Source organism: Rhinolophus sinicus, chromosome 14 (assembly GCF_057876585.1).
Source record: "Rhinolophus sinicus isolate RSI-liver-muscle chromosome 14, RSI-T2T, whole genome shotgun sequence".
Classification (NCBI taxonomy): domain Eukaryota; kingdom Metazoa; phylum Chordata; class Mammalia; order Chiroptera; family Rhinolophidae; genus Rhinolophus; species Rhinolophus sinicus.
This window is the reverse complement of record NC_142514.1, coordinates 102464481-102478711: the sequence shown is the minus strand read 5'-3', so window position 1 is coordinate 102478711 and position 14231 is coordinate 102464481. Positions and strand designations below refer to the sequence as shown.

The window sequence follows — 14231 nt, the reverse complement described above, 5'->3', positions numbered from 1 at the left end:
GTGGTCTTAACTCAAAGTGAGGGTGGTTCACCAGACAAACCCACATATGCTGGCAGGCCCTGGCTTCCAATTCATGTCTTTCTCATGCTGCTCAGATTCTCAGCCATGGCCTCCAGTTCAGCAAATGTCCTCCCAGGGGAAAAGCTGTTCCAAATGCCAGGCTTACCTCCTGGGCTTCCATTCTCCCTTGGATCCTGGCCCAGTAATTCTTCACTCTCCTGCCAGAAATCTGATGCCTTCAAGCAGGTGTTTAAAAAAATATTTTATCCAGATTTTCTAGTGTCCTCAGTAAGAAGGAGAGTGGGTTTGGGTTACCTAGTCCACAATTACTGGAAGTGGATATCCTCTGATATGTTTCTCAAAACTTGTCTCTCCTCCCTTCATCCTTACTGCTGTTGCCCTAGTATACACCTTCCTCTCCTCTGTCTAGATGCCCACAGGTTCTAACAGTCCTCTCTGACACTAGACCTTATCTCCCCACCCCCTTCCTCTCATCAGTCCTCTATACTTCTACAAAAGATACCTTCCTAAAACATGTGTCTAGTCAAGCCTCTTCTTCAGTTAAAGATCTCTAAAGTGGTCTAAAATCCAACTCGACTTTGCACTCTGAGGCCATGTGGCTATTCACAGGGGAATAGCCACATGGTATTTGGCATTCACAGGGGCGCTGAGGAGTAAGCAAGAGGCTTTGTCGTTCATAAACTGAGTCCCGTCAAGCCAGCCTGAAACCAAGCTCAGACTGAGAGATCTGGATGGAAGAAATGAGCTTGGATTTATATGTTTGCATTTTATCTTTTTGTTTGTTTGTTTGCTTTTCTCTAAATTTCCTGATAATATTTTTCTTTTGGAAAAATGCAAAATCCTGAGGGGTGGTAGTGGTAAGTGTGTAGTCACAGGGTCTTCAGATTAGGATATTTGTCTAAGCTCCCATGGCAGAGCTGGAAGTGGAAACTGGACTTGTCTGCTTTCCAAGTCAGCTAAGAAATGAATGTAATACCTGCCACCTACAAATGGGAGAATGTGGTAGAGTTAGGGTAGCACTGGTGGAGTAGGCATGGTTATCTGCCTACCCACCCTCCATTATTCTTTCCTATTCCTTGCAAACAGAGCCTCACTTTTGCTTGGGTACCCATTCTTCTCCACTCCTTCGAGAAAGCTGTCTCCATCACCTATGCCAGAGGACTTATCATACTTAAGGCAAGTCAGCCATGATAACTCCATTCACCTTTCAGTGACTGGCTTAACAAGAGGCATGTCCCTCCACTGTGGCCAATGGGAAATGAGGATAAATCTCTTGAGGGGGTTTCTGGGATAGGTTTCTTTCACTCCTAAGAGAGGCATGCTCATAGGAAGAGACAGCTTTTCTCACTCTGAACTCTGTGTTGTCTGGTGTGGTGCCTAGAGCTGTAGTCATCTTGAAATCGTGAGAGGAATAGATGACATACTGAGGGTGACAGAGCAGAAAGATGGGGACCACTGAGTTATCCAACCCTTAAGCTGCCCTACTCAAGACTTCTTGTTGTATCTGATGATAACTATGCTTATTGCTTAAATTTTTTTTCAGTCGCATTACTCACAACCAAAATCTTCCTAACTCATACAAGTGGTAAAATGGACAGTACAGAGGATATGGAAGCAAGAAAGCCTTCATAGGCCACCTATTTGCTGAGTGACTTTCAGTAAGTTGCTTTAGCTCTCTAGGACTCAGTTTTCTTACCTCTAAAATAGAAATAATACCCCTACCTCATAGGGCTATTGGGAAAGTTAAATCATGCCAATGACATCACATACATGTCAAGTTATGACCACTATTCTGGATGAGACCTCATCTGAGAGTAGATTCCTCTGGCCTAGGCCTCCCTCTGGGGACACCAATTGTCTCTGGGGCACATAGGTTCACCCGCAGCAGTCATTTCATTGCCAGTACCTTGGTAGCCTTAAAACAACTACCATTTTCTAGCATTTGACATTTTAGAAAGGATTTTATAGTTAACTTACTTCTTACAACAACTTGATGAGACATCACTTATCCCCATTTTATCATGAGGAAGCTTAGGTTAAGAAAGGTTAAGTGACTTGCCGATAAATGATAGGGCTGGGACATGCGTGTCTGTAGTGTTTGCCAGAGCCCCCTCCACTCTGTGAAGCTGCTGGCTTGGAGCCCTGGCTCTGACCGTGTGTGTCCCTGTGTGTGACTCCATAAGCAGCTCTAGACTGGACAGTTGAAAGCTCCCTGGGGGGGGGGGGGGATGGTGCTCCCTGACCTCTGGATTCCCTGGTAGGGCCTCACCTCTATCATTTAAACATATGTGGTGCTTAGGGTTCAGGCGTTGCATCAGAGTAGGATGCTGGAATTCTGGGGGCCCCAGTGGTTCATTTCTAGAGGCTGGGAAGGTGTCTGTGTATGTGTGGCCCTGAGCCCTGACAGGGGCCAGGCTCTGAGCATCATCCCTGTTCAGTCTCCACACAAGAGCAGGAGGCTCTGCCCGAAGCTGTCTCAGGAAGCCCTGGTGGGTGTATTAATGAGAGGAAAAGCAAAGCAGGCAGGTTGGGAAATTTTCTTTTCTTTCTTTCTTTTCTTTTTTTTTTTAAGGAGGGCGCAGCTCACAGTGGCTCATGCGGGATCAAACTGGCAACCTTGGTGCTACCAGCACCATGCTCTAACCAACTGAGCTAACCAGCCACCCCCAGGTTGGTAAATACTTAATTGCTCAGAGCTTAAGATGAGGAAGGGCTGATCTGATGGAAATGGAGGGGCTCCGGGAGAGTGGGGAACATTAAGCTGAGCTGGGAGCTGCTCTGGGAACTTCTTCACCACCACTGCTAGTCTGTCGTTCTTTTTCAACTCTTTTAACGTCTTCAGTACCTTCTGCAAATTGTATGCGTAGGACCTAGACTTTGGCAAAACTGAGGTTAAGTGAGAAGGAAGCCATAGTCCCAACTATGGCTACCGTTTCTTAAGTGCCCACTGGGGCCAGCCACTCTTCACATAAACCAACTCTTCAGAAAATATAGTACCTGGCTCAGAACGTTTAACAATGAACTAAGTGATGGGATTGGGGTGGGCTGAGGTATGTAGCTCTGAGCCCTAGATGGAAGTCGGCTCTTCTCCTGCTCTGTTTCCCTGGGTTGACTTGGCTCCCAGCCTCCCCTACTCCCTTATTTTATCACTCTATCCTTGAGGCCTGGCTTTTTATCTCTAGTTTTTCTCCAGTTCTGCCCCCATGGAGAGGGCTTTGAGACCATAGCTTCAACAGGAGGTACCTCCCATACCCTCCCTAAGAGACCCCCAGCACACTGGAGTGCAGGGCCAGGCCCATTCTGGGGCCTCTGTCGGGTGACTGCCGAGTCCCTAACCTGGGATGTGTCAGCAGATGTTCCTGTTGCACCCCAACCCCAACCATCTGTATCCAGAGGAAACCAGGCTGAACCTTGCAGGGGAGCAGATGCCACACAAAGAAGGCCTTTTGGGTGGGGGTGGGAGGAGAGGCTTTCTCTGGCCTTTGACCCCGTGTTACAGGAGTAGAGGGTTATGGTTGCTTCTATGTTTATGCAGGAGTCCCAGAGAATTTCACTGCCACCCACAGTAAGCTGCATTCTCCCAAAGCAGGGCCCCAGAGTCTTCAAAGTGTCAGGAGAGAGGATGGTACTCTGCTGTCTCCCTTCTCCTCCGGAGGGATGGGCAATGGGGTGGTGCAAGGGCAGGCTCAGCAACAGGCCTCGGGGTGCCTCCCGAGGGCCGGCCGGGCCCCGCAGCCTGAGGGACACTCACCGTCCTCCTTGGTCTGGATATAGAGCACGCTGCTGCGCACGCCGTCCCCGGCCTGGGTATAAGCCAGCACCTGCACGCTGTAGTTGGTGAATTTCTCCATGCCGCGCAGCTCCACGCGCTCCCGGGTGGTGGTGATGTTCTGCATCTCACCCCACTCTGGCAGAGACAGGCAGCCTCTGAGTGAGGCCCAGACTGACCACACCGTGGTCCCCCGGCCGCTGCCCTGCCACCAGCCTGGGCTCCTGTCAGGACTGCTTCACTGGGCTCAGACCTTGACTGCATGTGGTGGCAACTAGGGGCACCCTCCACCCCAATGTACATGGGGGCAGATTTGGGGCACTGCTTCCAGGCCACACCTTTCCCCAAGCAGCCCCACTAGGGTGAGTGGCATATGCTGGCCTGTTCTTAGCCCCCAGCCGACTTTGCACCAAATTCAACTGAATACTCTCTTTGTAGAATACTTCCATCTCTCCATCTCTCTAAGCGACACGCTCCCCTTGACCATCTAACCCCTTCTCCATGTGAGGGACCCCAGGAGTGACTTGGACCTGGAGGGAGCCCAGGCTAGTTGGGATGGTCAGCAGCCAGTCGTCCTTGCTGCCTCAGTGCCTCCTGGGGCTCTCAGATCTCTCTAGGCAGTGCATCAGGCTGGGTGATCTGTGACAGGCTGACGCTGCCTCCACAGCGTCAGGATGCTCCTGGGCCACCCTGAACTCTCAATATGACAGGGGCTAAGTCCTCATTACTTTCTTCCACCACTGAGGACACCCACCCTTCTAAGAACTCGCTCAGAGAACCTGGGTGGATTGGTGGAGCTGACAGCCTCAGGCTGGAAGGGCCAGGCCTTCCTCCCGCTCAGTGAGAACGCATCATCCTCGTTCTGTCAAGGAACCTGACGTAGACCCTGAAGAGCTTAGAGAAAGGGTCCCATGGGAGGGCCAGAGTTTTCGACAGGCACGTGAGCTGACAGTCCTCCCACTGGGACTCCTGGACTTGTAGAAAGACGGGCCTAGACACTGGCTGAGGACAGGCCTTATAGAAGCCCAGTGCCTGCAAACCCACCCCAGCACCTCCCCGGGACCTGGTGTAGGCAAAGAGTCCAAGGCCCAGGATTGGGCCAGAGGAGGGTTGCAGCCTGCCAGGGTCCGGAGGGTAAGAATGCCATGTGCAGCTTGAGGGGACTCTAGTAAGTGTGGGGGAACCTCAGAGGCTTGAGCAGTGAGACCCTTTTCCAGGAGGTCAGAAACCAGGGCAGACCTGTCTAGGACTGGAGTCAGAGAAAGACCAAGGAAGAAGAGGACAGCATGGCCAACAATTCACATGACCTTTGGAGATTAGAGAGGCCCATGCCTTCCTCACCTGGAGGGGTGGAGCTGGAGAAGTGTTTAGGCTTAGAAAAGAAGCAAGTTCTGGAAAAAGAGGGACCTCCCATTACTTGGCCCAGCACAGATATATGAGGCCATCTCACAGCAAAAGAACTTGGGAGACCTTGAAATCAAACCCCTGAGTTCCAGGCCTCTGTGCTTTTGGAGGAGACAGTGGGGGTGGTGGCAGAGAAAGACACTTCCTGTTGGCAGTGTGTCTGGGCAGAGCAGTATCCAGGAGGGGAAGAGGAGGGCAGCTGCCCTGGAGAGATGGCTGTGAGCTGGAATCCCAGGCCCTCCAGGAAAGAAGAGAGGGGCCAGAGGCTGGTGGCGGAAAGCTCAGGATCTGTGGAGCAAACTCACTGTAGCCCTTTGTGGCCCCAGTAGAACATTTCCAGAGTTAGGGACGCTGGTTCTCTGGCTGGCTTCCTGCAGACTTCCTGGTCACTGCCAAGTCTGTGCACACCAGTGGGCAGGGCTGGGTGTGTTCGTGGAGCTACACAAGCCGATTTGGACCAACGCATCCCAGGGGAAGGAAGCCATGCAAAGGTTTGGGACACTGCCTTGGTTTTTCTGCATCTGCCGTTCCTGCCCCCAGCTCCACGTGGGCGCTTGTCCTTCCTTCTCCAGGTGCTGTGCAGCTCCTCTACGCACACTGCATGCCTCACTGCCTGGCCAAGGGGCAGCTCTCCTAGGTTCTGTGGACCCTGCCTCCTCCTCTAGCCCCTTCAGCCCTAGGTAGTAATGGCTTCCTGCAGGTGCAAGTCTCAGGTGCTCTACCCTCCCTCCACACCCCTCTGGAAGCAGTGCCTTCATTAAACTCTCTTCAGTTGACCCCTTTGAGTATGCCAACTGTTCCCTGCTGAGACACTGACTGATACGGTCATCAAGGCCTAATACCAACACATTACATTAGAAAAGCAAATATGCCCCTATTACCAACCAAGTCATTCCCAAACTTATTGCTGCTGTCCCTCCCCCCACCAGAGATAACCCTGGTCCCTGGCTCTGGTCCAGGATAATACGTGCAGAAGAGGGGGCTGCACTTCCACTTGACATCCGTGGGAAGATGCTCAACTCTCACTGAGCACGGACGCAGACCCCACCACACTGCGCCTCTCACGCTGAGACCCAGCCATCATTCCCAGCAGACTCACCCCCATCAATGTAGAGGGACCAGAAGATGACCCTGTAGCCTTTGAGGACGCCATTGAGAGTGCTGCGTGGGGGCTCCGACCAGGAGATGACGGCCACGTCAGACGTGATGGACAAGGCCCGGACATTCTCAGGGGGTTGGCTGGGCACTGCGTGGGCAAGGGGAGAACCAAACAGCCCAGTCAGGGAGGTAAACACCACATACGTGTCCCAGGCCAGGCCCTGCTGCCCCGTCAGAGGAACTTCAGGTTAGGTAAGTGGAGGGACCTCTCTACTCAGTGAGTGATCCGAGTTTTAGTCAGGAAGTGAACCAACTCTCCTTTCCTTGAGATTTGGGTAAATAGAGATCTTTACAGACTTGGTTCCCTGTTCTGTGGGTGTTATGTCCCTGGTTCTGGGTAAATATTAGGGGAAGAAGGTGATGAACTCTGGGCATGAGCCCCTGGGAATTCATCAGGGGGCACGACAGCCCAGGGAGTCCACCTCTGCTGACCATGGCAGAGCCTGGAAGACCTCCAAGCCATCCCTGGGGGTATCTGTAATGGATGATTTTGTCTGATGGCTGCCAGCCCTTAGGTGTCACCTGACCAGGGCGTCTGAACCAAGGCCTGGCTCTAGGTACCCTTGTGTCCTTGTGCCAAGCTGAGGGGATGGAAAAGAAGAGAAGAGGATTTCAATTAATCCTGATGAAGAGGAAAAGAGGTTCCACAGACACCGTTGGGCCTCCTGGGACCACTACACCTTTGTCCCTCCTCACATGCCTCTGATGATGGGAAAACACTCTCTGAGACCAACTTAGGTGGTGGACCTGCCTTGAACCCTCTCCCTTCGAGAGCTACCTTTGAGCTTTACCTAAGTTCCACTCCGGGTTTGGCCCTGTGCAGCTCACCCTTCATGAGATGACACCAGGCCCCAGTAGCCACCTTGGCTAGGGAGAACTTGGTGGCACTTCCCGCTGGTTTCCGAGGAGCCAGAGGGCAAAAGGCAAGGCTGCATCTGCTTCGCGTTGAGTGGGAGAAAGGAGGCACAGGCTGGATGAAGGTAATTAGATCCCATTGCCCCACAAGAGGCAACTCTAATTTTTATGAGTATTTAAATGATAATATATCATCCTAACGATCCTCTTTGAGAATGATTATTGTTTCATATTACTTAGGTGTAAAAATATAAGCACCATGTAATTAGGGACCCAGTGTAATAAACTAATACAGATCGCCCGTTTGAACAAAATGAAGGTAATATAATTATGGAAAAGACACTATTGCTAAAGCAGGGGCCCTTGAATACCCCAGGAGGAGCGCTAATATTGCCAGGAAACGATCAGGATCTGACAGGCTAACGAGGGCCTTAATTAAGTATGAAAAACTGCTGAGCAAATGCTGCTGGAAACTTTTTTTCCCTTCTCCTTTGTTTGGAAAATGACTCCACAGCCCATGCTGATCTCGCCCTATTGGAAATTCCAGGTCCCTCCAAACCCTAAAGCAAAGGAAGTGGTGCCCTGATGGAGGCCAAAAGTGGGCCCAGCTTGGCTGTTTCCTGGCATGACTCTGGGTGGACAGGAGCTTCGTATTTTGTTGGGCCTGCAGTGTGGGCTTGGGCCAGCTGTTCCCCCTGGACGTGCCTTCCCGAGCATCCTGCATCCATATCACTTGGTTCTGCATCCAGCCTTGCTCCCAAGCAAGAGAGTAACCACAGAAAGAGTGTGGGATTCAGGGTCAAGCTAGGATTTGGATCTGGGTTTGTTTCTTTACCAGATGGGCAATTCTGGACAGATGACTTCACCTCCGCAAGCTTGGGCTCCTTTTATGGATAATCACCCAGCTGTTAGTGTTCCATTCACACAGGTGCTTCCTGCACCAGCATCAACGGAATCACATGGGGGATTTATTAGAAATGCAAATTCTTGGCCCCCACCCCAGACCTGATGACAGCAGAAGCTCCAGGGGAGGGCCCAGCAATGTGACTGGCTGCACTGTGTTAGAGGACCACATGACAAGTTGGTCTTCCTTAACCCAGCCAGACCTGCGGCCGGCATCACAGAAGGGATGGGCTAGTGGGGGGATGGTAAGGGTGCAGGATTGGGGAGCGGGTGGGGGAGCTGACTGCAGTTAGCTCTTCCTGGGCTTTTCTGTGTCTCTGTTTGCTATCTGCCTTTCTGTCTTTTTGTGTTCTCCTTTCTTCCCAGGGGCTCAGGGCTCTGGGGGCTGTAGAAGTCTGCTCCTGCTCAAAGCCCAGCTTGTGCCCCAAAGCAATTGAAGGAGGATCTCTGGGGATAAAGCCTGGGCATCAGTATTTTCAAAGCTCCTCAGATAATTCCAATTTGTAGCTAAAGAACCATTGGGATGAGCTGGTCTACTCGAGGCATTGCTGACCTGATGCACTCTCCCTCTCAAGGCTTCCTGCATGTTCAGAGGAAGAGGTGGGCAGAGGGTACTGCTTAGCTAACGGCATGACTCATCAATGCTGGAATGCTGGGTGTTCTGACGGGGAAATGGCATTATGCTCTCAGGGCAGTCAGTCCCCTCCCTCCGCTGGGGGGCAGGCTGAGACTCAGCGACAGCTTTTAATCTCAGACCCTGGTTTTGGGCCAAGGCATCAAGAACAAAGCTTGAGAGAATGCTCTCCTTCTTCTTTATTCTACTCTTGGGGGCTGGGAGGGTTGTGGCCAACCCAGACCCATCTCTGGAGTCAACAAGAGCCATGTCTTCTCTCTGAACCTGGAACAGGCTCAGGTACCAGCTGCTCTTCTCTGTGATTTTAGAGCAGGCACACACCAGCTTCCTACGGACCCTCTCCCCTGGGAGAAACTGAGCCCCTTAATTTACTCATCAGAGTCTGGAGTCCTTTCCAGTCATGAAAGAACCAAGGTTTAAAGACTGGGCTCTAAATCCTCTGCCACATGGTTCTTGGGATTTCTTAACTCCACAGCCTCATCTCAGGTGCTTAAAACAGATGGTTGACCTTTTCAGCCCAGAAGTACAAAGGTCTTGGCCTCTCCCCTTTTTCCAACCTGGAGGCTATAAGGGAGGAGAAACAGGACCCAGGGTGTAGAGGAAAGAGCATGGGGAGAAAGAGACGGTGAGGGCCAGAATGAGGGAGGGAGGAAAGGCAGAGGGCGAAGCATGGATAGAGAGCATGCAGACTGGTGCTCAGACCGGCCAACAGCTCAACAGCAGATTGATGGGCAGAGCACCAGCAAGTGATGGATAGAGAGCCAGCCACAAGGATTGAGAGGTCGGGGTGCTTGAGGGACCAAGCGCTCGTGAAGGAGCCAACGGGCAAGAGGAGGGGGAAGGATCCAGGGAGCCTGAGGGACCACAAGACCATGATGGCACCCAGGAGTGAATAGAAGGGCCCCAAGGCCTCCCTGGCAGCCCTGCCCCCACCCATGGCTGGGATCTGCACTCTCTTCCCTCTGCTGGTGCCCTCACCATCCTCCAAGGTGGTGGCATTGATCTCGCTGGACGAGGGCCCCGTGCCAGCCCGGTTGAAGGCCTGGACCACCACCCCGTATTGGGCAAACTTCTTGAGGTTGTCCAGGGTGTAGACCTCGCTGTCCCCCGTAGCCTTCATCTCCACGATGCTGTACTGCCCGTTGCTGCCAGGACTGTTCTCTCTGTAGCCGATCTGGTAGCCCCGGATGACGCCGTTCTGCAGCTCCTTCTTGGGTGCCTGCAAGTGTGGGTGGGGGAGGGGGAGACAAAGACACAGTGACACTCTGAAACCAACATCAGATTGTGTCACTCCTTTGCTCCCAACCCTTCCAAGGCTCCCATCTTGCTCAGAGTGAAAGCCGAAGTCCTTACAACGGCTGCACAATCCGATGTGCTCTGACCCATTGCCTCTCGGGCTCATCCCCGTCACCGGCGCTGGCGACACTCCAGCACCCTGGCCTCTGTGCAGCTCACACCGCCTGGGGAACACTCTTTCCTTGGGTATCCACATGGCTTGCCTCATCACCTTTGTGGTGTCCTTGCTGAAATCCCCCCCCACCCGTTTTTGTAAATTGGGGAATATTGGAGAACAGTGTGTTTTTCCAGGACCCATCCAAGTCAAGTCATTTTCCATCTAGTTGTGGAGGGTGCAGCTCACTGGCCCATGTGGGAATCGAACCTGCGACCCTGGTGTTATGAGCACTGCGCTCTAACCACTGAGCCAATTGGCCGCCCCGAAATTCCCCTTCTTAACGTGGTTTTCCTTAAGTTCTTATGTCAGACTGCTCCCTGCCCTCTTCCCCCGACTTCTGACATTTCTTCCAGCTTTATTTTTCTCCATAGTACTAGCATCAGCTGACATTCTATGTATTTTACTGATGTGTTTGACTGTATGTCCCCATTAGAATGCAAGCACCACGAGGATGAAGATGTCTGTTTCATTTCCTGCCGTCCTCTGTGTCTAGAATGGTACCTGGCCTACAACAGGCACTCAATGCATATTTACTGAATGAACGAATGGGCATAGCAGTTGGCATGGGTTCACAGGCCTGGTAGAAATGGAACAGCAGACAAAAAAGTAACCAGATGGAGAGGAAGGTGAGCAATTAGTTTGAATAAAAAGAAAGTCCCAAGACACCCTTTACACCCACTAGGTGGCTATTATAAAATAATGGAAAATAACAAGTGTTGGGAAGATGTGGAGAAACTGGAACCCTTGTGCATTGCTGGTGGGAAGGTAAAATGCTGCAGCCACAGTGGAAGACAGTTCGGCAGTTCCTCAAAAAGTTAAACAGAGAATTACCATATGATCCAGCAATTCCATCCTTGGTATATACCCAAAGGAATTGAAAGCAGGGACTCAAACAGATATTTGTACATCCATGTTCATAGCAGAATTATTCACAACAGCCAAAAGGTGGAAGCAACCCAGGTGTCCATTGACAGATGAGTAGGGGACCAGAATGTGGTGTGTACATACAATGAATATGATTCAGCCTTAAAAAGGAAGGGAATAGTGATACATGCTATGACATGGATGGACATTTAAAAAATTATACCAAACGAAATAAGCCAGACACGAAAGGACAAATACTGTATAACACTACTTCTATGAAGTACCTAGAATAAGCAAATCCATAGATACAGAAAGTAGACGAGAGGAGCTAGGGATGGGTTGGCGGGGAGTTACTATTTAAAGGGCACACAGTTTCTGTTTGGGATGATGAAAAAGTTCTGGAGATGGACAGTGGCGATGGTTGCAGGTTATGAATGTACTTAATGCCAATGAACCGTACACATAAACATGGTTAAAATGGTAAATTGTATGTATATAAAATGATATATATATATATATTTTACAAGTTAAAAAAAAAGAGTCCTTGACTTTTCTGTGGGCCTAGCTCCTCTTGGAGATGCAGCTGGACTACCCTGGACATCCTGTCCCAGGGCTGAGGCCTGAAGCCAGCGCCTCGATGGAGGGATGGAAATGAGCAAGGACATGCAGGTGGGAAGGGGGCATTTTGGAGCTCTGGCTAGGCTGGCAGTAATGAAGGACTGATCCCAGTAGGCCCGGCGAATGGAGAAACCTCCACTGGCATCGGTCTGTGGACTGGAAAATATATTCTCACCCCAAGTTTGAATACTGATGCACACCCTTCCCCTCCACACATATACACACGTGAGCACACACGAGATCCCAATATATCTCCTCACATCCAGAACCAGGAACACACACATCCAGACCCATCAAAGCAAGCAGCCCAATCTACACTCCTACCCTCCGCCAGATGTGTTTAGACACACAAATAGAAAGTGGATCCTTTAAGGAGTGGACCTGCCCATCTATAAATTGAGAGAGAGCACCCACTCTAGTGCATATAAAAACAGCTTGAATCAGGGTTTTAAAGACAATGAAGTTAATTTAAAAGCCCACCTTTTATTGTACTAAAAAATTGTGAGATCAAAAGCAATTAAGTTAGTAAAACAGTCCCACTGTTTTTTTTAATTCAATGAATGTTTTAAATGAATGTTTAAATGCATTTTTAAGCTCACTGTTAACTCAATAAAATGAAGTTTTTAATTTAACATAATTGTTTTGAACTCACGAAATATGTGTGTGTGTATTTAAGTGACTTGACTTTTTGTTAATGCCTGAGTAATGTTTCTGTCTGCACTTGGGCAGTCCTGCTTGCTAGTTTGTAAGTAGGTAAATTTCTGAGTCTGGGCCTCATATCTGCACACATATGTCTATGCACATTCACACACACAGAAAGGCATCTATTCTAGACACAAACATATCTTCAAGACACCTTTTCCTTCATACTGACGTGTACTGTCATATACATATTACATATACATATACATATTACATATACTCATCCATACTGACACACATTCTAGTATACACATCATTAGGCAAAGACACACAAGCCTGCATACCCAGAGCCACCTATACCACGATACACACCTGTATACAGCATCATGCAACCTTCATTCACCTGAACATATACTGACAGAGGCCATAGCTAGGCATCCAGACATGCCCTGCAATATATACTTGTATATACATATACAAATACATATACACATATATACATGCACATATTTATGTGAATCTTGACAGATCTTCCCTCCTTCTGTACTATCTCCTTTTTTCTTTCCTTCGCTCTCTCCTCTCCCCTACACCCTACACCCTCACCCCCCCCCCCCCCAACGGGAACACTCAGGATTTAAATCAATCTTAACAATATTTCTCTGAAGCATTAAGAAATCAATAGGGCTGATTGCAAATTTATGTCATAAAGCAGTAGCGATCCATCTCGTAGAAAGAGTCTTAAAATGAAGTGACTTATCTTTCAAGTGAATCTTTATTTTTCATTAATCTGTTTCTTGGTGTTAAAAAAAAATCCCCTGAGAAGACAGCCCAAAATTTATTGACGAGCTGGTTCATTCTGAACTTCTAACTTTCTAATCAATTTTATTTTTCATTATGAGACTTTGGAGAAATAAATCTGATTCTAAATTTTTATCGACCTCCAGGTCGGAGCTTTGTAGCCAACTGTCTCAGTTTTACATACTTATTCATTCCCTGCCCCCACCTCCTGGCTTTCTTGGAGTATTCCTAGGAAATGAGTCCAGAGCCAGGACGCACATAAGACTTGGGGATTGGACTCCTGCTTTACCCCCAATTTCTGAGGAAAGCCCTGGAGCCCAGATCTGAATGTGGATGGGAACCATGGCTCCCGGTATCTACAAGTTGGGCTGGTCCCCAGGAAGGACTAACTGTCCAGCCCCTACCCCACTTTCATCCTGGTTATTTCTCTAGGGAGGGAAGGAACCAGGCTCTGCTGCATTGTGTGTGTGTGTGTGTGTGTGTGTGTGTGTGTGTGTGTGTGTGTGTGATACAAACAAGTATAGTCTTTTTAGGGAAAATATCACTAGGCCCTTCTGAATCTCTCCCATTCTCAAATCTATCTTTCGGAAAGACCCAGAAGGAAGACTAACGCACCTGGCCTTTTTAGGAGTTAGAGTTGGAAAATGACGTTGGACACTTGAGCCCAGACGTAGATGACGCAACCCCCAATCCCCACTGTTGAGATGGGAAAGTTCCAAGAAGAACAACACAGATGGGCCCTAAGAAAGGGGTGTCTCCCCCAAATCCAGCAGGCTGTGGTGGGGAGACTGGGCGGGGGCTTCAGACTATGTGTGTTTAAGTCCTGCACCTGTCACTACTTGAATGGCAAGTGTCACCTCGCATCTCTACATCATGGCCTCCTCATATGGATGGGGAGAAAAATGCTTCTGTCCACTCTACTCCACAGAAACAGAGGGTCACATAAATTAGTGTAAGCAAATACTTGGACACTAGAAAATGTAGTGCAACAGAAAGACATCAACATTGTTAACCCTTCTGTGTCCACGGCAGGGATATGGCAATAAAGCTGCAGTTACCCACTGAAGCGTTTCTGGGACCTACACAAGGTTATTTTGATCTGCTTCTCTGCC

The 14231-nt window shown here is 49.7% G+C and overlaps 1 protein-coding gene across 3 annotated transcripts in view; it reads right to left on the bottom strand.

Moving 5' to 3' along the window:
- Positions 1-14231, bottom strand: part of DSCAML1 (DS cell adhesion molecule like 1) — a 356394-nt gene that overhangs the window by 25552 nt on the left and 316611 nt on the right. For all 3 annotated transcript variants that reach the window (XM_074335416.2, XM_074335417.2, XM_088791437.1), the window contains 3 exons: positions 9723-9963; positions 6294-6440; positions 3773-3928 (listed from right to left, as the gene is read on the bottom strand). In XM_074335416.2, coding sequence (XP_074191517.1) covers positions 3773-3928; positions 6294-6440; positions 9723-9963 — 544 coding nt within the window. The remainder of the gene's footprint in view (positions 1-3772; positions 3929-6293; positions 6441-9722; positions 9964-14231) is intronic.